Below are 23,885 nucleotides of genomic sequence, written 5' to 3'. Positions count from 1 at the left end.
TTGGACTAAATTCTCTGTTTAAGACCTGACTCACTAAAGCTAAAGGGGTCTGAGTCAGGAATGTGGAGGGGGTGCCTGGGCTTTGCAGAGCGGAGAGAGCAAGATGCCTTTAGCACAGTTTATTAGCACAAGAAAGGAAGCAGAAATTCAAGGCAGTTGTTCAAGATAAGAATAAAGATGGTAAACATGGCTGCAGCCATCCTTATGCTCTATTCATTGGACACCTCTAAGTGGGAAGAGAGGAAAGTGACGAATCCCAACAATAGTTTATCATTTACACAGTATGGTGAAGAAATTAGTCACAGATGTTTATTGAATTCGCTGAACAAAATGAGCCTCTCTCCCACACACTCAAGGTAATTACAATTGTATCCAGAACGTGTCCCAATGGCGCAACCATAAAAACCATATAGCTGGAACTCTCACGCGAGTGCATATTCAAATGTCCCTTTATCAAACTCTTCAACTTCATCTTCCCATGTAGAGGAAGGCATGCTACTATATGGGTCTAGCAGGATTTTGAAGCATCGGATAATAAGAAGTCCCAAGAAGATACACAAAATCCCAACAAAAGCAAAGCCAGTTTTTTGCTCCAGAGTCAATGAGAAAGCTGATACTTCGTTGACACTCATCTTAGCTGAAGAGTTGCCACAGTAGGTACTACTCATTATTCACTGGCACATTGTTGTGGCTCTTCACAATTCCTTCTGGAATCAACTCTTTGCCTAGGTACAAAATTGGACTCAGTTTAGTTTTACCTTTGTATGGTATTGGGTAGGATGTTGCTTAATAAAATCTGACATTTTTCAAACCTTCTTGACTTAACTTACAAAAGTTGTTTGAAAACATCATCAGATACAGATTAGAATCAAATTAGCATTGGAGGTACTATTTCTAAATGTTGTAATTGAAGAATTTCCTTTGTGGACATATAAGACTGTGCCTACATACTCTAAATAAGTCAAGTATGAAGGTGAATATTCAAATTATCAGCCCTAAAATCTTTTGATTCATTGCTAGACAGTTAGATAGCTGCTTCTTTGATCTGAATTGTCATCTAATTTTCACCTCATATTTGCACGTGTAGGTAGATAATATAAACAATCATAGCATGTAAGCCGCTCAAGCTGTTTAAAGTCCATACTTCAAGGTCTATTTCCAGTGCCATTTTGACAGATATAGATTCTGATCCTTTTAAACAGATATAATGACATCTTTCTTTTTCATCCCCTTAGGTTTTATATCTATGTATTTACATTTTTTTCCTTCACTACCACTGGATACACTAAGTGTCAATTTCTTAAAGAGAGGAATTATGTTTTTAAAATTACATTAATGCAGGCAGTGCCCAACAGAGCAGCTTGCAAGTAATAAGCAGCAGTGGCTATGGCCATTAGCCACCTCCCTGCCATCTCCATTAGCTTTCAGAACACTCTAAGTAAACATAAAATCCAAGTTAAACAGCATGCTTTCTCTGCAAATTCAACTTCAAGACAAGCTCCCCAGTCTCCCTCCCAACAAGATTTCCACTCCTAAGTCCCTATTGTGCTGAGATTCTAAAACTACCACTAAAGTGTTCAGAAAGTATATGTTGGACTGAAACAAAATAGGTTTTTTTCCTATTTGATGTCTTAAGTTAGTTAAATGAATTAATTACAAATAAAGATAAATTTAATTAATCAAATAATTACTAATGTACAGCCACCTTTTTTGAGAGGACTGTCACCAAATAGCTTTTCATCCAATAACTGCAAACAATAGACTGTTGGTATTTTCTTTTTTATTGTTGCTTTTTCTGATAATTTTCAAGAATTATATTTATTAAAATTACTGACCCTTGAGATTTGTTTGGACCGAATTTTCAGGAAACAACTGAGACAGAATAAAGGATGGGAGGTAAGGAATGAAGAAAGAGAGTAATAAAAGCAGGCCTTGTAAGCTTTCAAAGTTATTCTGCAAATAATACACCAACTAATATCAATCAATATTTTGTTTTATAATGATTTAGATTACAAAAAAGCTCTATCCTCAAACCTTAAGTGGCAGAAACATTCAATAATTATGGCTTATGTTCATTGTTTGATTTTTTTGTTTAGTAAAGGGAAAAAATATTGTTCAAACCCCTGTTGAGTTTCTTTCCACTAAGTCATTTTTTGTCCTAATCAATATAGTGTGGTGAAAAGACTTTAGTTTTTTAAATATAGGGACACTTATTGGCTGAGAATGATCTTCCTGAAGATTGAGTTCTTGTTGTAGTATTTATCCTGTAAAAGGCATAGAGGACTGGATTGAATCTCTAATGACTCTGAGACTTAGCTGGAACTTCTTTTGCTGACTAAATGTCTAATTTTCTTGCTTTTGTCAATTAAAAACCATTTTTTAAGATCCATACACTCACTGGATCATTTATTTAATGGATGGAGAAACTGAATAGCAGGATGTTTCTCTATGGAGATGTTGGACCAAGGAGATGATTCAGCCAACTAACTTGTTCATTTAGTTTTTTACTAGAGCATAACCTTGCTGGGCTACAACATGTGGATATTTCAGGGGATATGTAGGTAAGAGGAGGCAATAAACATGGTTTATTGATGGACACCGTGGTTTCCCAATAGATTTCCTTCAGTGAAGGACTTGTTGCTCAGCAACAAAGAACGTTGCCAGCAAACAGTCTTCAGCTGTCAGCCCCTTTCACCGATTGCTTCGGTTGCAGAGAGCTGCTTCACCCAAAGTCATGGCCCTTCCCAGGGAAGACCATATTCAATCATTGATTATATAATAGTATAAAGGCATGACCATCTTGTGTCAAAGGGGGACAACTCTAAAAAACTATTTTAGCTTCAGAATTCTATATGGGGTCAGCGGAGACTGTCACTGGGTCCGTAGCACAGTTCAATTTCTGGCCACTCCTGGTTAATTCCCCACTCTTCCATGGGTGCTGAGCCCAAGGACAGTCCTCAATAAAAATTCAGCAAACTAACCTCTGTCTCAGAGTCTGGCTTCTGGAGAACCCAACCTTTAACAATTGACATCACAAAAGTTAAAGCAGCTGGGCAGTTTTAATGATCTGTTCATTTTTCAACTAGTTCTTTTCTTTATCATCTAGCAGTAGCCTAAACTGATTATAGTTATGATGTTAGCTAAATTTATTTGGGTGTTTTGAAAATGCATAATGTAGTCACAGACACAGTATCATAGCTGATAGTTGGAGGAGTTAAGTCTGTTGGCTCTTAACTAGTGATTAATCCACTACACTCTTATTTTTCTTAAAACCTACTAACCAACCAAACAAACCAACAAAAAGAGGCATTTTTTAGAGGCAGCAATAAAACATTCTTGTGATTTGTCACTATTAGTTTAAAACAAGGCATCTTCCTAGTTAGACAAACAAAATCCTTTTATTCTTTAGAATATAATATGTCCATCATACACCAAATAATACTTTGTTCCTAGAGCCTTAGATGATATGTAAATTAATGAGTTATTTATCATTTTTAAAGGGAAATTAATTACTTCTCACATAGTGATCACAGTTCCCAGCACACTGTAGGTATTCAATAAATATTTTAATTGAATTAAACTAAATATATTGAAGAATATATTTTTTGAGAAATAAAGTCCTTCAAATAAAGTTTTGTACAAAACTCTAGTTTTTAGATATCCAAAAAGCATGAAAATACATTTAGTTAAAATGAAAAAGAAAATTTTTATTTGATTTCAAAAATTGGATTTGAAAATAAGTATAAAAACTCAGTAGCTCTTTCAGAGTTCAGTGTTTTTGTTCTTTTCTATCAAATTTACTTAGCATTCTCAGACTCACATCATTTTTAGTATTCAAAGATGGAGAAAACAGATCTTTCCTAACAACCTTGGGAGTTGCCTTTTGTTTTCTAAGGAAAGGTATATAGCCATCATATATTTTGGCATTAGTTTGTGCCAGGAAGTACAAGGTTAAATTTTGTATTCAACTGTAGTGACATTGGTTAGCTTAAGATTTCTGGTATAATTACTCCTTCTTCCTCTGTCCCTGCCCTCTACATTACTTGACTGTTACCCTTAACTAAGAAGGTATTGTAAGATACTTCAAAGGCTTTTGGAATCAGGTAAGGGCATAAAGAATGAGTAGATATGCAGAGTCACTGTTAATGAATAAACAAAGTCACCATTTTTATACTACCTTGGAGGAATAGATGAATGGCTATTTCATGGCTTTAAACATAATTTATAAGCACTCTGTGTCTCTATTATTGGTACAAATATAGGAGCAATGCAGTATAACTAGAGAAAATGCTGAGAAGTGACCAAAAACTTTCAGAATGCTGTTAAGAAATCTAAAGAGCTAAATGAACTTAAGGTAACATATAACAATATTTTAATTTATTCATTAACCAAATGTATATTGAGTATCTGTTAGATGTCAGCACTTTTCTTGGTACTAGAGTACAGTGGTGAACTAGATAACAATGTGCACCTGCCAAACTGAAGGTTACATCTAGTGGTGAAGACAGACACAATTATTTAAAAATATCTATCTCTATATATCCATATCTATATATTATACTAGGTACTCATAGTCATAAAGGCTATGAAAGAAAGCAAAGCACATTAAGCAGAAAGAGGGTGATGGTGGATAAGTGGCACTCCTTTAGTTAAAGAGGTCAGCAAAGGCTTCCCTAAGGAGACAATATTTGCCCTGAATGATGTCTAGAAGGGAACCATGAAACTATTTGGAGGAATAGATTTGAAATTTGTGGAAACAGCTTTTACAAAGGGTTTGAGGTGGAAGGGTTTCACATACCATATGTTCAGATCAAGAGATAGACCAATATAAGATTAAGCCCTTTATTTGTACAAGATGGTTTAATGCTATCAAATAACAAAAAAAAGGCAGAACTACTTAATCTACTTCTGTCTTTTTAACCAATGTAGAATGGGCTTTAGAAATGACAAAAAAAAAATCAAACAATGTAAGCGGATAATACTTTAGTAGAATAATGTTTAGCCACATTAAATCAGTTAAAAATCTCATGATCAGACAATTTATAACTTGGAGATATACTTTCAAGACTTTTGAGAAATTACAGACCATGAAAAAGCTGCCAGAGGTAAGGACATGGACAAATGTCTCAATTTTCAAGAGGAGTAAGGGGGAATTGTAAAAATTATATATTGGCAACTCGGAATTGATCTTTGTTGCAAACCCATAATTAATTATTTAACAAGTAATTTGTCAGTATTTAAGAAGTCATTAAAAGTTAACATGAGTTTAATAGGTAATGCCAATTCACTTCCTTTTCAAAAGTTTGCTACTAATATGATGAATCAGAGAAATAGCATGGACATGGTTTAGTTATTTTGGCAATGCATTTAACAGTCTCCCATGATATCTTTGTGGGGAAGATATGAGATATGCCTGGATAATAGTGTTTTTATGTAGATTCATAGATCTGAACTACTCTAATAAATATCGGGTTCTGTAATCATGGACATGGGTCTCCAGTGTGGTATTACAAAGGTTTCACTTTAATCTACACATACTTTTCAGTGTTTTTGATCAGTGACTAAGTTGAAGATATTGAAGTGAAGCTTACTGAATTTGACAAAGCTTGGCGGAAATATGATAGCACATGGAAAAAAGACTCAAAACAATTCTGATGCCTAGAATTCTGGGTTGAAGCTAGAACATAAAATTTAATGGAAACACTTCTAAAGCCCTTTGTTTAAGTGGGAGGGAAGGAGATGCACCAATTCCAAACAGGGGAGATGATGACTTGGCAATTCATTTGAAATAAATCTGTAAGCTGCAATTAGTCAAGTTAGCCTGAGCCAACGATACGAGGTGGTGGCTTATAAAAACAAATGTCTTAAATTGAATGGGGGTGCAAACGACAGAAAGTAATAACATTATTATAATGTGTCAGGCCACATATAAAGTAACACTGCATATATTCACTATACTTTCATTGAAAAATATTTATTGGGTTGCTAGTATGCTCTAGTAGACATGGACTCCTCTACTCAGAAAGATTCCAACTAGTAATGGAGAAGAGCCATGTACACACAAGGAAAGAAACAACAACGTAGGCTTCTAAAAAAGCAATAAAAAAGGAAGAGGAAGCAAACTAGCATTTAAAATCTACTGTGTATCAAATACTGCTTTACAGATATTATTTTATTTTATTCCCACAACACCCACATAGTGTCGACATTATCTTCAACATCTTGGTGAAAAAAAATAAGATCCAAAAAGGATAAACAAATTTAGATGAAATCAAGATTTCACCCACTGAGGGATCAGGAATGTTTTTCTTGCAAGAGGTTGTATTTAAACTGAGTCTTGAGAGACAGAATGATTCAGATCTGTGAAGAAGAAAAGAGCATGACAATAAATATGAAGGCAGAAAAGTACTGGATTTTTTTAGAGCACAGTGAGCAATTTGGTACAGGCAAGGGGGAGTATGGGAAACAAAGCGTTGGAAATGTAGGTTGGAGCCAAATTGTGAAATATTTTGACTGTCAGGCTAAGAGTTTGAAATTAATTTGGTTAGAGGCTGAGTGGCTTGATGATGAGGCTGAAATAGACATAATTTTGAGGGAGACAGCATCATGGGAAAGAAATGGTTCAGGTCAGAAGCAATGAGGGTCTCCACTAGGGAGTAGATGTATGGAAGAGGGTAGAGGTTGGAAAGATATTTAGAAAAGTAGGAGGGATATGATTTGGAAAGTAGTGGGCCCAAGGAGAGAGAGGCATCAAAGATGACTCTACACTATTAAGCTCGGACAAGTGTAAATATAGTGTTTTTATTAATCAAAACAAAGAAAATAAGAGCAAAGTATAGACTTAGAAAGTAAATGACAAGTTTATTTCTGGACCTGGTGAATTTGTAGTACTCATGTGTGGTGCATAGTAGGCACTCAATTGTCAGCTTTCAATAAATTAATCCAGATCATTTTGTGTAGCATAAAATTTTTGATGGGGAGAATATTTTCAGGTATTGTTGTCAAATAATGTTTGTGTAGAAGACTATCCAGGATGGAGAGAGCCCAGTACATAGAAATATTTGCAGCTCAAAACTTAAAGAGAAGAAAAGAATTGTTGAGTTTTGCCTAGGAAAGGGAAGACCAAGGAAGACAATAGGTAGACTCAAATATTTGAAATATTATCTTGTAGGAAGCCAGATGGACTTGTTGTAGATTGATCCAGAGAGCAATTTTACTGTAATTCCATTAAAGTCTGTTTTCTGTTACCAGAAAAGATTAAAGATGGAAGAAGCCTAGCAAGGAACTTCAAGGAATGCCTCCCCTACAAGGAGGATCTCCTAGTGGAGTTATATAAGATGAATCATTAGTAAATCTGTAGCAGAAAGTTCACCTATAATAAAGGAGACTAGAGTTTCTAGAAGGAGGCATTAGCAAACAGTGTCAAATTCTGCAGTGGTGATGGAAACTAAGCACTGAAAAACAGGGTCTTATGGTTGGCATTCAGAATTATTTCATCATGATAAAAATTTAGTTGAGAGTCTAGGAGGGACACTAAATTGAATTGGATATAGGAGCGAGGGGTAATGAGAAAATGGAGTCAGGTGGTAAATAAACTTGACAGAAAATGTTTTACTTAGTCAGTACAGAAAGTTAAATCATATGATGAATCACTTCCAATAATGAAGACATGACTGCATATTCAGTTTTTAAAGGAAGAGCTATGTAAATTTACCTGGATTCAAAGAACTATAAAATTTCCATTTTTAACAAAAAAAAATGGGTTGAGAAAGAACAAATGTTTTATTAATATCTTAAAAGGGAAAACAGGCTTTTATATTTATCATAAAAGTATGCTTTATACTAAAGATGAAAACAAAATACAGGTCAAGGAGAGCAACTGAAAAAGTAATATTCAAAGGCTGATTAAAAAGTCTGTCCATTGCTGCAGGCTGTGCCTACACAAGCAAATAGAAGTAAAAAGTTAAGCAATTGCCTAACAATGTGTTCAGCAAATAGATGGTTTTGGTAATTTAAACCATATATGTAGCAGTTGAAAGATCAGTATTTCAGGCCTAAATTTTTCAAACAATTGGCCAAACTTTCCATTTTACTTGCTCTGTGAAATGAACTACTTGTCTCATTTCAACACCAAATCCAAAGTTTTTGAGAATATACTGTTAAGTGTGCCAAGTCTTCTGCTTTTCTATTGATATAGAGCATAATATGATATGAAAATATTGTTAATAACAAAATATTGTTAAAAAGTCTCCAGTTATAAAGCTGATTCATTCACAATTACTAAGGTATTCAAAATACTCAACAATTTTAGATAAAATATGCATTTTCACTTTCTCTAATTGCTGGAGGAGCTCTTCACAACAGACACTGTTATGCCTAGCTCCGGAGAAGCATCATCTTAATATCCTGTTTACTGGGAAATAGAAAAAGAAAGAAATCTGAGAAAATTTAGATTAAGTTACAAAACCATATATTTAAAAAATCCATATGAAAACAGTTAAGAAAAAATGAACTTTCAAAAATAAGTAGAATGTAAAATTCAGTAGTGGTAAAAATTATTTGAAATATATTATACCACAAAATTGGGTAAAATCAACAATGCACAGTTTAAATATCAGGATCAGTATATATATAATGATTAAAATATTTAAGCATCTTTTAATACTACTGATGCAAATGATAAAATACTGTCTTGAGCCATATTCACTGGAATAAATGGTTAGGTACTTTGGCAATGAGTAACTTGGTTGAAAGCACATTTCCTTCATGGCAATTGTCAGGCACTAAGATTTCTAAGTACTGATGAGTCATAAGATTGGGCCAAGGGTGTTCCTGTAGATATCAAATAGCCCAAATCTCATGAAGTTGGTTTGTAATTAGCAACTAGTAAGTAAAAAACAAAGTCTTCCTATGATCAGTAAATACAAATCATATGTAGTTAAGCAAAGATGATAGTATTTTTATACCTGATATGCAGCCTTTCATATTCATGAATATTGTTAGTGATGTTTATTTCTTCTGTGAAATAACCTTACTAGAGATATAAAAATACACCTTTCAGATAAAATCATTTAATCATGCAACAATGCACAATTACAGAAACTAATGTTAAAAAGTGTGTACCCATTAAAGAAAGAACCTCCTGTGTTTTATTTTAATCAATAGGTTTTTCCTCTTGTTTATTTCTCTAGTAATGGTATTCCAAACAATAAACCTGAAATAATAACTATTAGAGTGGAATATGATGTTCTAGGTAGAAAGTATTTTTGCACTGGTCATTAGATACAATAATCTCTACTGCTAATGATGACATTCATAATTTCATGAAATAAGACATATAAGAAAACCCAAGCTTAAAAAATAATGAACCATTCCATACATATACACACTCCACACAAAATATAAAGATTATATCCCAGTAAAAGAATCATTATTGAAACCACATCTGCACAGAGGTAGTTAATCATTAAGAATCAAATGTGTTGGAATCGAAGGAAAACCTTAAATTACAAACCTAGATGTCTTCATCATGGTGAAATGCATAAATTTCAGGGCTTTCCAGAGATCCCAAACCTTAGGATCTGCCAGAATCCACCCCTAAACCCTCAGATTTCAACCTTAAGAGAATTTCTCTCTTAAGAGAATCTTTGGATGGCTCAAGGACTCTGACATTCAATCCTTCCAACGCACTGGGAAACGTGGTCCGAAAATTCTCCAAATATCTCATTAAAGAAACCTAGACCATCATCATCATTCTGCGTTGTTTGTTTCCAGGTCTCTTTCTACGCACTAAACCGAAGAAGCATGGAAACTTCCTACAAAACATTATGGGAAAAGCATCAGCAATCTGCACGTACACAACACTTTTCCCCCGCCTTGCAGCCGCATCAGCAGTGGCGCTAGCATTAGGGGTGCTGTTTCCCCTTTAGAATTTGAACTTATCAGACCTACTGGCTCCCCCACCGCCCCACCCCCCGCTCTTTTGCTTCAGAAATACAAGAGAATGAGGACATCCTTCTCGTCTGGACCTGCATTTGGAACGCTGTCCGTTAATGCGGAGGGAAGGGGGAGAAAGTTACTTCGCAGACAGCGATGTCTCACCTTCCATGCTTGTTGCCATGGAGATGAAGTCCAGCCAGTAGACTTAAGTGTTGGCACGTTTGTCTGTGTTCGCTGATCGGTTCAGTAACAATGTAGAAGGAGTGTTCTGGAACCTGCGTAGAGTCACAGGATCCTGGTTAGCGCTTTCCTGGCCTAGAAGTGTAAATGTCTGTGTCTGTCGGTGAGGCAGAGGACGTGAGCGCCCGCCGAAGTACGTGTGCGCGCGCGCGTGTGTTTGCAGGAAAACGTGCATGGATTTCTTCGGTGTGGCAGTGTGTAAATATTTGCGCTCGCGTGTGTCTGTGACAGCATCTGTGTGTGTATGCGAGACTGAAAGGAGGTGGGAGATGAGGAGGGGAAGGGAATCAGCTCCAGCAGCAACAGGCTCTATCTATTCTTCAGTTCTGCTAAAAGAGGGAGAAAAAGAGGAAGAAAAAAATAGACGCTACTTTTTTTCTCATAACAAATCCTGAAGGTTAGCAACTAGATTTCATCACTATCTTTGTTTACTAAGGCAGTGAGGGTTTAATTGATTTACTGCTGAAATCCTTGTTTTGCTCTTTGCTCCATTCCTGGCTGTGCCGCGGGCATTTTGCTGTGCTTTGGTGACAGCCGTTTTCAGTAGAACAGTAGGCAGTAAATTCTTACATGTTTCTTCTTATCCGGCAAGGAAAATTCAGGAGTGAAAGGTGTATTAGTTTAACTGGAGACTGAATGTGTCGTTTGGAGTTCTTTTCCTCTACTCTTTCCCTTCTCTCTTCCACACAAACACAACTGAAACCCCTTCCGTTTCTAGGAGAAGGCGCCTAGGCGCTGTCCGTAGTGCTGAAATGGTGCGTGGTGAGACCTGGCTCCCAAACACAAGCTAGAAGTCAACAAAATAGCAGCCAGGAAACGCTCTGATAAAGCCTTAGATAGCTGCCAGATACGTTTTCGAAACAGTGTTGAATATGTAGATTCTAAACCTAACCGACATTGAAAGCAAGGCAAAGCAAAGCAAAGCAAAGCAAAGGAAAACAAAAAACAACAGAAACCTTGCTCTTTATCCTTATTTTAGGGGTCTGGTCATTTCAACAAACTCAGTTATAGGGTTCCCAGTTCTATTTATGTTTTGCTACTCTATCCAGAACCTACAAGTTGCAAGCACTGGTAGATTCCCTACAACCTTAATTATTCACCTTATAACTACTGGACTGTGAGTGATTGGGGGAAATGTAGATACAGAATTGGGACATTCATCTAAAGAAAATAAGTTGAAAACATAATGTAAGTGTAACTAGATTCAATAACAAAGTGAAGATAAACTTTATGATTATTTAGAGTATTTACTGATTTAGGAAATGTAATGGTCTTACAAAAAAATGGGCAATGTATAACTGGGAGTTCACATAAGACCACATTTTTTAAAAGTTGTTTTTTGATTTGAAACTATTAAGATGTCCTAAAATGTAGGTGAACTAACTGCCCTCTATGAAAGACTGAAAGACATATCTTCTTCTAGGGACATTTCCATGGCCATGGTTTTATTGACCCTTTTTAAGCTTGCCAAGGGCCACATTCTTTATTAGCACTCTGGGCTGGAACAGTGCTTCTTGAAATATAACATGCATATGAATCTCCAACGATCTTGCTAAAATGCAGACTCTGATTCAGTAGGTGTGGGGTTGGGTCTCGGATTGTGTTTTCTGACAAATTCCTAGGTGATGCCAGAGATTACTAGTTTTGGGACCAATTAAAGTAGCAAGATGCAGCCAGGAGTGGTGGCTCATGCCTGTAATCCCAGCACTTTGGGAGGCCGAGGTAGGAGGATCACCTGAGGTCAGGAGTTCAAGACCAGCCTGACCAACATGGCGAAACTCTGTCTCTACTAAAAATACAAAAATTAGCTGGGTGTGGTGGTGGGTGCCTGTAATCCCAGCTACTCAGGAGACTGAGGCAGGAGAATCGCTTGAACTCAGGAGGCGGACATTGCAGTGAGCTGAGATTGTGCCACTGCACTCCAGCCTGGGCGACAGAGTGAGACATTGTCTCAAAATAAATAAATAAATAAAAATAAAGTAGCAAGATGCTAGAGATATTGTATTCTGGCAATGCAGTCAGTCATAGATTGTTGGAAAGGAGATCATTTTATTCCATCTATTATTCTATGTATGTTTCCAAACTGTTACAAAAATAATTTATTCAAAATTAGTTCAGAGACTAATCATGTAAACATTTTATCTGTACAGTATGAACAATTTTTTATGAATTTGAATCCTTTGATTTTGATTTTGACATTGTCTGGACCAGTGGTATAGTTGACTCTGTATTTCCATACTATGATCTACAATCATTCATTCTCTTTGCAGGCCAAGCTCAAGGGAACAGAAGTAAGTTACATGATTCTGCTGCAGATGTATGAGCTCCACTCCAATAATTTGTTATCATGGTTGGAGACTTTGACTTGTCACTTTATGACTTGAAATATGGCTCCATGGTAAATGCCCATGAAGATGATTTTTAAAATCTGGACATTACAGATCTAATTCTCACTTAGTTTAAAAGGTAGAATAGGGTTCTTGTTTCATAGATCGTTTGTGTGAATGTTGATTTGTCATGTCATTGACATCATACACACATGCTTACATTTTGAAGGTTGTTAGTGTTTCCCATTAATGTTTCTGAATTGATGCCAGAGGAAAGCATTGATTATAAATTGCTTCCTTGGTATTAGTTGGTGCATGACCCTGACCTTTTTCAAGCTATATGAAAGGTAATGATGCTCTCAAAAGTCTGCAGAATGGCTTATTCAGGAAAGCATAATGGATTAAAAATCCATTAGGTTCCACTTTCTTTGCTAGATGCTGGGATACAAAGATAAATGAGATTTGGTCTCTGCCTTTGAGGAGATACATGGCAAAATAATATGGTAAGTTCTACAAAGTTCTATACAAACACAGATTAACATGCTATTCCTATTTTATTAGCCATTGCCAAAGAAGGGATGAAGAACTGCAAAAAGATAAAACACAGAATACTTCTACTTCAGGTCCTTGCCAATATCTGCTGCCCAACTTTTACAAAAAAAATTGCTGAAAGACATGAAACATATGAATGACTTTCTAAAGCACACATGGATTATCTATACTTCTGGAGCATCTGTGATTTATTTTCAGAAGAATCCAAGTTATTAGAAAGGTAAATATGTGGGTGGCATTGTTTAGAAGTTCTCAAACAGAATTGCCTTTACTATGCTTTGACATTATGCTCTCAGCTTATATACAGTAATTCTACATGAAACAGCTCCCAGCTTACACAACCTGCTCTATATCTACTACAGAGCTGTTACTAAAGTCTTGGTCAACATATAACTTACTACTTCTTATATAAAGATGCCTAAGAAATTTAGATTTCATAGACATATCCCCAAAAGCATTTCTTTCAATACCAGTTTAATGAATTGAACTTTCATACCTCTCTTCCTCACTTAAATCAACCCAGGGTAAAGTGGTATGTTCTGTTCTTACAATGAAAATCATGTAACTAATTAAAGTTAGCATTTATTTTAGTTACTAGGGATGTCAGAGTCAAATTAACAGCTGAAAATGAATAACTATATAAGACCTTAAGCCTTTTATATCTTTTCTTTTGTTTTTGTCACCATAACTACTGCAATTTTGGTTTCTCAGGTAATGGTAATATTATTTTCTTTTAATTATTTGTTTTAATGTGTGACCTCATGTAAATGTCCTCATAAAATCAGAAGTGGAGTAAATAAATAAATTTCTCTACTTTTTGATTATTGGGTGAGTGTATATGGTTGTTTTATAAATTTATTCTAAATAGGATACTAAAATACAGAAAATGTATCATCTAATTAGCTATGAAGATAAAAATCTAAACTATAATGAGGAAATATTAAAATGCCAAGATGACAGAAGAAATTTTTCAGTTTATATAATCATAGATCAGCTTAAATTCAAACCTCTTTGTTACCCTATTGCTATTTTTATACTCTAAATAGTGTTCCTTATATGACTAAGACTTTTTGTTATCTCAGAGATTGGAAATGTTAATTGTCCACCTTGTTAGAAGACATGGTAACTATAGGAATTTAGAAAGCATGATAGCCCGACTCTAATGAATATATTCTAGAATGAGGTTGTCACAAGGAAACTGAAAACAAGAATTTCCTCTGAAAACTGAGCTCAGAATTCTTTTCAGAGGAAAATTTAGCTTGCATAAATTCTTGCCATCCTGGCTCTTGTTGACTTCTTGCGCTCAACTTTTGCAAAGTGAGATCACCTTTACCTCTTCAACCTATTAGGCCAACATGTTACTTTCAACTTTTCAGAAAAATCTATATCTTGTTTGGCTGAGGTTTGATTACTATTCCTTAACTAAAATATTTTAATGTAGCTGTGCTTTTTAATTTGAATATTGCTATTGATTCAAACATTGGATAGCATATCTTTCAAATGTGAAATTTTAAAACATGTATTAAAGACAAACATAAATTAGTTTTGGTCTAACTATTTTTTAAGATTAATCTAATGCCTTTTTGGCTTTAGATGATGTTAGGTAATTAGCTATATTCAAAAGTCAACCTTTTTTTTTTTTTTTCAAAAAATGAATTCCTATGTATTTGAGTGTTATTTTTATCTACCCATGTCTTTTTTGTCTACATACACAGTTTTAATCATTGTTTTGGGGGGAGGAATAAGAATGATTTTGAAATTTCACTAAGAAATATATGCCTTCCTCCTAAAAATACATATATACAGATGTTTTGCTCACAGCTCAGGTATTCATGGACATGGATCTCTGGAAGTTCATTTTTATAATCCCAAGTTAATCCAAAGAGCCTACTAAAAAATCTGCTGTAAATGAATGGTACATGATCTCATTCCCTGTTTTACAATGAAGTATTGAATGGCTTAAACTCCTACTTTTTTTTTTTTTTTTTTTTTTTTTTTGAGATGGAGTCTCCCTCTGTCACCTAGGCTGGAGTGCAGTGGCTCAATCTCTGCTCACTGAAACCTCCGCCTCCTGGGTTCAAGCAATTCTCCTGCCTCAGCCTTCTGAGTAACTGGGATTACAAGCACATGCCACCAGGCCTGGCTAATTTTTTTTTTTTTTTTTTTTTGTATTTTTAGTACAGTCAGGGTTTCAGCCTGTTGGTCAGGCTGGTCTCGAACTCCTGACCTCATGATCCACCTGCCTTGGCTTCCCAAAATGCTGGGATTACAGGCGTGAGCCACCGCGCCCGGCCAACTCCTACATATTTTAAAATCACCCTCTTAGTTTTCTATTTTTTCCCCCTTGGAGATCTTCCTTTAGGTCATTTTTACCATCTGATATCTCAAAACTAAGCCAAGGCTGAATGTGCTGAAATAGGATTAGAGAGTACAGTAATAGGATAATTAGATTTGATTAGAAAATGACTGTGTGGGATTTTGTCAACAGTGAAGAAATGGTCTAAGTATGTGGACTCCTAAGTGAATTGAGCATGATGACACTTTAGTGTAGTTAATGATCTAATGCTGGTCTGGTTGATGAGTCCCATTGAAAATGAGATGCTATGTTTTCTGGTAAACTTTTCTGCAAAGAAAAATGTACTAAATGTTTCAGTTCAGAGTGATCTGTTTAAATGAAGTTTCATTTCATTACTTTTAGTTTTACTGCCCATAAGCCTTCAATTGTTTCATTTAAAGTGTACTTTAAGCCCTCTACTATATTCACTGGTGAATCTAATGAGTATGAGAGGGTACCTTGGGCACAATCTCCACGAATGTGTGAGCTATAACTACAGTATAATATATAGAGATTAGCTTAAGTTATTTTGCTCTGCTAAAGATAGAGAAACAAGAGCAGTTTTCTAACATAATGTATGCTTCTGTAATAGGACTCAGTTAAAAAATAATTGGCAAATAGGAATGTCAACGGAATGTGGAAATCAACTGTTTTACACATGATTTTCCCCAATACATTAATGTTTTGACTACCAATTAAAAGCTGTTGCACTCTAAGTCCACTAACACAGCTGAAGGTAGTAAGCTGTGGAGGAAAGTAGTCCTATATACAACATCCATTCACTCCTCCTTTTTCCTCTTGGCTTAATTTGACCACATGATCTGTCTTGAAAATGCTTATTGCACAATTCTTCCTGATCTTTGTGCGTTTGTCCTTGTTTTTGTAACTCAATCTTTAGTTTACTTATCCCATCATTCTTTCTTAACTCAAACAAATTTGTGAAGTTCCAAATATATTGAAATATATATCATAACTTTTATTTTTAATTGTGCTAGCATTTTCTTAGCTTTGTAAATGTTTTTGTAGTGCTATGGTTGTGATGTTATGTAAGTTTTACACTTTTTTCTCCAACATAATTTTTTCCCTAAATATTGCCAGTTATTTTTGTTATTGAATAGACTTAATTTTCTTAGAGCAGTTTCAGGATTACAGAAAAGTCAGAGAATACAGAAAGTTCCCATATATCTCCCATCCCTTTTCTCACAGTTTCACTTGTTATTAACATCTTACATTAGTGTGGTACATTTGTTAACAATTGATAAAACAATTTTGTTACATAATTATTAATTAAGTACACAGTTTACGCTAGAGTTCATTCTTTGTGTTGGTCAGTTCTATGAGTTTTGAAGAGGTGTATAATGTCATATATTCACCATTATATTTTCATGCAGAATAGTTTCACATTTCTAAATATCCCCTATTTATCCCTTCCTCTTCCCCTCACAAACCCCTGGAATCCGTTGATCTGAAAACTGTCTTGTAGTTTTCTCTTTCCCAGAATGTATGTATAGAGTCATATAGACTCTGTTGCCCTTTCAAACTGGCTTCTTTCATTTAACAACAGGCATGTAAGCTTCCTTCATGACTTTTCATGGCTTGATAGCTCATTTATTTTTTATTGTTCAATAATATTTCACTGTATGGATATGCCACAGTTTATCTATACATCTGTTGAAAGATATCTTGATTACTTCCAATTTTTGGCAATTATGAATAAAAATACTATAAACATTTGTGTGCAGGCTTTTGTGTGGACATAAGTTTTCAGTTCGTTTCAGCAAATAACTAAGAGCATGATTGTTGGATTCTATGGTAAGACTATATTTAGCTGTGTAAGAAATTGCCATACTGTCTTCCAAAGTGGCAGCATCATTTTGTATTTCCACCAGTAATGAATGAGAGTTCCTGTTGCTCCACATCATCTTCAACATTTAGTGTTGTCAGTGTTTTGGATTTTAGCCATTCCAATAATATATAGTGGTTTCTCATTATTGTTCCAATTTTCAACCCCCAGTACATCTGATGTTAATGATAATTTCATATGCTTATTTTCCATTTGCATATCTTCTTTGTTATGTGTCTGTTCAGATTTTTCCACTCTTTAATTGGGTTGCTTGTGCTCTTATTGTTGAGTTTTAAGAGTTCTTTATATATTTTGGATATAAGTTCTTTATTAGATATGCATTTTGAAAAGATTTTATTCCAGTCTGTGGCTTATCTTTCCATTTTCTTAAGTTGCCAGTTATTTTTAATGTATGATTTTGTAGAATGTGAGTTATTTTTCTTTTTCAGGGTTCTGTGCATTGTTAAAGAATAAACACTTGTATACTTGGTATCAGATGTCTAAAACTAGGCTAGCCAAATAAAAGCCACACCTCTCATAATTTAAGCAAAGCTAAACTGAATGAACATTTATCTGGTGAGATGTGAAGACACTTGAGGCAACTATACGAGACAATCAGAAAGAACTAAGGAGGGGCCTTCTTTTTCAATACTACCTAAAAGTCAGTATAAAATAAATCGAAGTTAGTGACTATTATCTAAAACAGTACTTAAAAATATGAAGATTTTTGAGGAGAAAATGTAAGCCTAATGTTTTGAGGACTGATTAATTGTAATAATTTTTTAGTCTACAGTAGTTCTTATGTGACTGTCCCCAGGACTTTAGATAGTGTTCAAAGCAAAGGCACTTGGGAAGAATAAGGTTTGATTTTTCAGAAATGTTGTTGATACTAGTTTCCAGAAATATTCAGAGTCCTGATGCAGAAATCTGGTTTGAAGTACATGGACACTTATGCAAGCCTACATTTGCTCTGTAACGTTGGGACTGTCAGAACATCTAGACTGACAGTACTACCATGCAGTCTCTTTAGTAGCCTGAACGATATTGCAAGGAACTCACAATTGAGATTTGTTAATGGAGTCAAGAGAATAAGATAAGTCACAAGTATTTTTACATACTTTATCTTATTTAGAAGTTCGGGCGATTTTTAAATCCAGCACACACAATGAATGAATGGATTGTTAAAACAAAATAAAATAGAGACCAGGCTTGAGAATCCTCTGAGCAGACAAAACCAGTTAGGCCACGTAAGAGTAACTTAGGTTATTTCTTGTAAATACCTCTGAAAATTGTAAGTAAAACTTAAGTTGTCTTCCAAAAATGGTATAAGATGATGAATATTAAACCAATCTGTTGTCTGAAAACCTCCATGGTAATAACAAGTCACCGTAAAAGTTAAAGTTTCATTTTTGCTTTATAAGCCAGCCTATAATGCCATGCCTCTGAGCTTCCACTTAGCATTTTTGGTTTGAGATCTCTCAGTTCATAAGTTGTTGTTTTCTATGTATAATTTACACATTTTAAAACATTTGACCCGATTTTATTTTTTACAGCATGCTTGCACACATAGGGTAACTGTCTCCTTCATATGTAGGTACCTCAGAAAGCATGCTAAATGGTTTAGAAACTGTGCGAAATATTACCTATTGACACAGCATGATTTTCGCCCTTCTAAGTTCTGTCTCCTATGAGACATTTCTCAAACTCTGTTGCTAATAGTATTTCAACCTAAATTCTACCAAGGAGAGGCACTGTTACAAAATTTGCAAGGAGGAAGGGAAAGAGAAGCCATCAATTTCAGTAGTGGCTGCAGGTAACTGTGGGTGTCAGCAAACGGCAGATGGAATGTTAAGTCAGCAGATTCTGGGCACAAGGAAGTCTTGAGACTTACCTTGTTACAGGTCAGAGGGATCCTTGGCCATGGTTCCTTGTGACTCCTGCTCTTCCTAATACTTTAAACTCTAGCAATAGCTCCTGGACCTTTGCCCTCTCAGCCTTACTAATTGTTGTATAAGCCTCTAAGACTTTGTGCATTAAATCCTTTCCTAGAGGAAACATCTATAGTGTTTGACTGAGTCAAAAGCTTTCTTTTCCTGACTGATAAAAATAGCTAGAAATGAAAATCATGGAAATATATCTTGTTTATATACATACTGCATATTGCATATACACACATATATTCTGCATGTTTAAACACTTTGTGAATTGAAACATAATAACATGAAATCACTTCAATCTGCCACTTTGCAATACACCATGAAAAAATATCACATTAGTATACTACTGAAAAATCATAGCTTTCAACAAAGTAGGCTCAAAAGCAGCCATCAGGAATGGTGTGACCCTTGAGGAAAAGGGCTGTAATAAGGTACAGTTTTTGCTGTTTAGTTTCATGAAATGGAGGATCACAGACAGAAATCCAGTGGCAATGCCTAAAGGCAATGGAGGTTATTTTCTGAATTATTTGAATAATTGAGGTAAAAGTGGAGTTTCTGCCTGGATTATTCAGATAATTGTCTTAATTCTAAACTTCACTTAGCTAGCTGGTAGAGACCTTTCTATAGGATGTATTTTTGGAATGCTAAATGCTAAAAAAAAAAAAGGACTCCTAAAGTAAGCAGAGCTGTGGTGTCATGAGGGTGTATGGGGGGTGATAGACGGATAGGGAGGGAGAGAGAGACAGAAAGGAGGAAAAGAGAAGAAGAGAGAGAATGGTAAATAGCTAATTGTTAGAATAAGATTAAACTTTACTTTCTACTTGATAGTAACCAATGTCCACATTTTCATCACAGAATGAACTTTTTATAAAAAGGGAAATACACATGTAGATTTCAAATATAACCCATAGTATTTTAAAAAGTTACGAATTCCTTTTTAAGCTTTAAAGACGTAACTTTTTACTTTGTAAGGTTTAGAAACTTCATGCCTTCAAATCCAGCAATTTAATTTATATAGTGAAGCAAATGACTTAAAAATTATACTATACTTTGGCTGGGCGCGGTGGCTCACGCTTGTAATCCCAGCACTTTGGGAGGCCGAGGCGGGCGGATCACGAGGTCAGGAGATCAAGACCACGGTGAAACCCCGTCTCTACTAAAAAATACAAAAAATTAGCCGGGCGTGGTGGCGGGCGTCTGTAGTCCCAGCTACTCGGAGAGGCTGAGGCAGGAGAATGGCTTGAACCCGGGAGGCGGAGCTTGCAGTGAGCCGAGATTGCGCCATTGCACTCCAGCCTGGGCGACAGAGCTAGACTCCGTCTCAAAAAAAAAAAAAAAAAAAATTATACTATACTTTTTGTTTTACTTCATATTGTTGGTCTTTGCCTTTTAATTCTTTTTTTTTTTGAGTTTCTGAATCCCGCAGAGAAGGTAATCTATTTATTATGAATTCTAGGGCTAGAATATCAGCACAAATATGGAAGTATTTTTAGAAGCTATTGTGACCATAGAAATGTTAGCCACCATTTTTGTCTAGTTTCTTTTTTAAAAAATTTTATTATTATCCCTAAAACTTAATTCTTAAAGACAAAATAAATTTTAAAAAAGAAGAATGATGACATCCATTCTCTTCTTCATTGGTAACAGAACCCCGGGCAGTAAGCCCAGCCCCCAAATTATTTGCCAACCTCCCCCACAGCTGAGTGTGTCATGTGACTAAGTTCTCGCCCATAAGCGGAAGTGTTGTGTGAGACTTCTGGATAGGTCCCTTCTTTTCTGGACTCCTTCTGACCTACAATGCAGACAAGGTGCTTTGATCTCCAGCAGCCATCTTGGGTCATAGGGCAACCTTAAGAATGGAAGCCTCACGTTAGGATGATGAAAGATTAAGGTAGCAGAAACCTGACTCCATGATGACTGTGAAGCTACTATATATCCTCTGGGATGCTCCTTCTGCATTCATTTTACTTAAGAGAGTAAAAATGTATATCTTGCTTAAGACACTATTATTTCTACTTATTGTTACTAGCAGATGAATACAGTTCCTAAGTGATACATATATTAAGATATTAATTGAAAATATTTTGTAATTTCTAGGATTAGATTTCTAGATATGTGTAATAGCTTTTCCCCTATCCCCACCACGTACACACACATAAACATGCATTCTAATTTGTAAGAAAGAAAACTAAGTGATTATCTGAAGTTGTACCAGTAATATATTTTGTGAAATTGCAAAAGATAATGCTTTTGCAATGTGAATCATGGGAAAATAAGAATTTGAGAATCACTTAAGAATTTTTCAATATACCTACATGCACTAAAAAACAAAAAACACCAAAAAACCAAGGCCGGGTGCTCTGGCTCCCGCCTGTAATCTCAGCAATTTGGGAGGCTAAGGCAGGCAGATCACAGGGTCAGGAGATGGAGACCATCCTGGCTAACACGGTGAAACCTGTTTCTACTAAAAATACAAAAAATTAGCTGGGTATGGTGGCGGGCGCCTGTAGTCCCAGCTACTCAGGAGGCTGAAGCAGGAGAATGGTATGAACCCGGGAGGTGGAGCTTGCAGTGAGTCGAGATCGCGCCACTGCACTCCAGCCTGGGCGACAGAGCGAGACTCCGGCTCAAAAAAGACAAAACAAAACAAAACAAAACAGTAGAGAGGAAGACAAGAAAATACAGAAATGGAATTCAGCAACAGAATATTAATAGTTTTTTTCTTTATCTTTTGCAATTAATAGCAAGAAAGGAAGGAAAGATCAATCTATTGAGCAGTCAGATGGAATGGTAAAGATTAATCATTCTCTTCCCTTCAGAAATTGCCTTAATTCTTTGTCTTTTGAGATCCATCTCTTTTATAAGGCCCTCACCAATCTCTCAGTAGGAATTAACCACTGCTCTTTATCAGGACTAGGACTAAGCTATAGCAGGTGAGGCGTTTGTCTTGAGTACAAAATTTAAAACTCAGTAATCAAGATAAATATTTTAATGGAATATTTTAATTGGCAAACTAAGGCGTGTGGGCCAGTCTCCTGTTTTTGTAAATAATTTTTTAATTATACTTTGCTTTTATTTGTATTATAGCACTCAAATAGTACTTTTTACATTGGCCCTCTCCCAACAGGGCTGTACTAATTTTTGTATTCCTCATGTACCTACTACTCTGTTTGAAGCATAAAGGCCTCTTAGAAAAATCTTGCATTGAGTTGATTAAAGGATTTTTGCAAGAATATATTGTACTGGTGATGGTGGGGTTCAATTTTCATACTGAGTTCAACAATAGCAAAAGAATAACAGAATGATGACTATTTTGAAAGTACTTATAATTTAGTGCTCTGGGAAAAATCACTTGGCTTGTCTTTGACTAAAACCCTGCTGAGCTTAGGGAGATAGAGAATTGTAATATTACATTATGTTCATATTGCACTTTTTCCTACATAAAGTTCTTTCTTTTAATCCTCACCTCAATCCTGTAAGGTCGGTATTGCTATCCTTATTTATTGTAGAGAGATTGAGAAATGAGGTGACTTGCCCAGGGAGTTATGGGCAAAAAGAGGCAGAGCTGGGGTTCTAACCCAGATTTTGTCTGTCACAATTGAATGCCCTTTCTGCGATTATAAATCTTATGTCTCAGAGTTGAATGAGAAACAATTTATACAGCAACTACAATAGCATTCTCATCATTAAAATGTTCTGATTGTGTGTGTGTGTGTGTGTGTGTGTGTGTGTGTGTGAGACGAAGTAGCTGAACTTGGTATTTTTTGGTAGAGGGTAGGAAACTACACATTGAAAAGCTGAAGATGAAATTATGTTATTTGAGTATTACTTTGGAACTATAACTTTACCACTGATATGTGTATGATATTCTGCAAAGTAACTAAACTGTACATGTTTGCTTCTTTATGGAAAAAAAAACATTTGGGAAGGCATTTAAACTTTTCAGCTGAAAAAGTTTATGTCAGTACGAAAGATTATAGTACTTGAGAATTAGGAGTTGATTAAATTTAACGGGTTTCCTTTTCATACTTAGGGGGAAAAATCTACAACTATATTTTAAAACTCCATATGACAATTAAATTTGAGAGTGTATAACTACTTCATATAGAATTTCCATCAGTATACAATAAACACACAATCAAAACCTCAAATGTCCATTATTAGCCCATCTAGTAGACGATATTTTATAATTATGGATTCTCCACATTGATTGATGTCCAGAGAAAAACTGCAGTCTTCTCTTACTAAGCTGATAGCTGAGTTCATGGGAAATCCTCACCCCTAAGAACAAATAATCCTGAAAGAAATTCAAAGTCATTCCTTTTGGTGAAATGCAATCAGTCATCAATAACTATTTATGGAATGTCCGAAGGGTGCCTAGGCATTGAAATGGCAAGAGACTTATATTTAATTCAAAGGATTTCTAAAGGGAGTCTGAGGACTTGCAAGAAGTCTTTAAAGATGCAAAGTGGTGTGTTCTTTAACTGTCCCTACCTGGAATGAATTGAACAGTCTGGGTGTTAGGGCTTTGGTGTCTAATCCCGCTTTGCAAGCGAAGACTCCACTGGTGCCAAGCGACAGGCGGGCTGGTGGGCAGACATGGCACCACCACCGGGGGCTTTCAGGACTGGTCCAGCCCTCCCAGGCAGGTGTAGGGCCGACTGCAGCAACGGCGGCCCTGACCCCCGCTCCCATGGCTCCCCTCCCCCCGC

The 23,885-nt window shown here is 35.7% G+C and overlaps 1 protein-coding gene across 7 annotated transcripts; it reads right to left on the bottom strand.

Moving 5' to 3' along the window:
- Window positions 1–284: 284 nt before the first annotated feature.
- CTXN2 (cortexin 2) lies at window positions 285–23,876 on the bottom strand. 7 transcript variants are annotated; one of them, XM_058428030.1, is made up of 3 exons: window positions 23,668–23,844; window positions 10,102–10,214; window positions 285–725 (listed from the first exon to the last, which is right to left on the bottom strand). In XM_058428030.1, exon 3 carries the CDS (start codon window positions 666–668, stop codon window positions 423–425), a length of 246 nt encoding a protein of 81 aa, XP_058284013.1. In that variant the 5' UTR covers window positions 669–725; window positions 10,102–10,214; window positions 23,668–23,844; the 3' UTR covers window positions 285–422. The 7 variants fall into 7 exon arrangements, with proteins under 7 accessions (XP_058284013.1, XP_058284016.1, XP_058284015.1 ...); XM_058428033.1 differs by lacking the exon at window positions 23,668–23,844 and adding an exon at window positions 21,726–21,741; XM_058428032.1 differs by lacking the exon at window positions 23,668–23,844 and adding an exon at window positions 10,750–13,192.
- Window positions 23,877–23,885: the final 9 nt, after the last annotated feature.

The sequence above is a fragment of the Hylobates moloch genome, unplaced genomic scaffold (genome assembly GCF_009828535.3).
Source record: "Hylobates moloch isolate HMO894 unplaced genomic scaffold, HMol_V3 SCAFFOLD_14, whole genome shotgun sequence".
NCBI classification, from domain to species: Eukaryota; Metazoa; Chordata; class Mammalia; order Primates; family Hylobatidae; genus Hylobates; species Hylobates moloch.
Note: the sequence above shows the minus strand (reverse complement) of the source record. Positions and strands in the feature narration are given on the sequence as shown.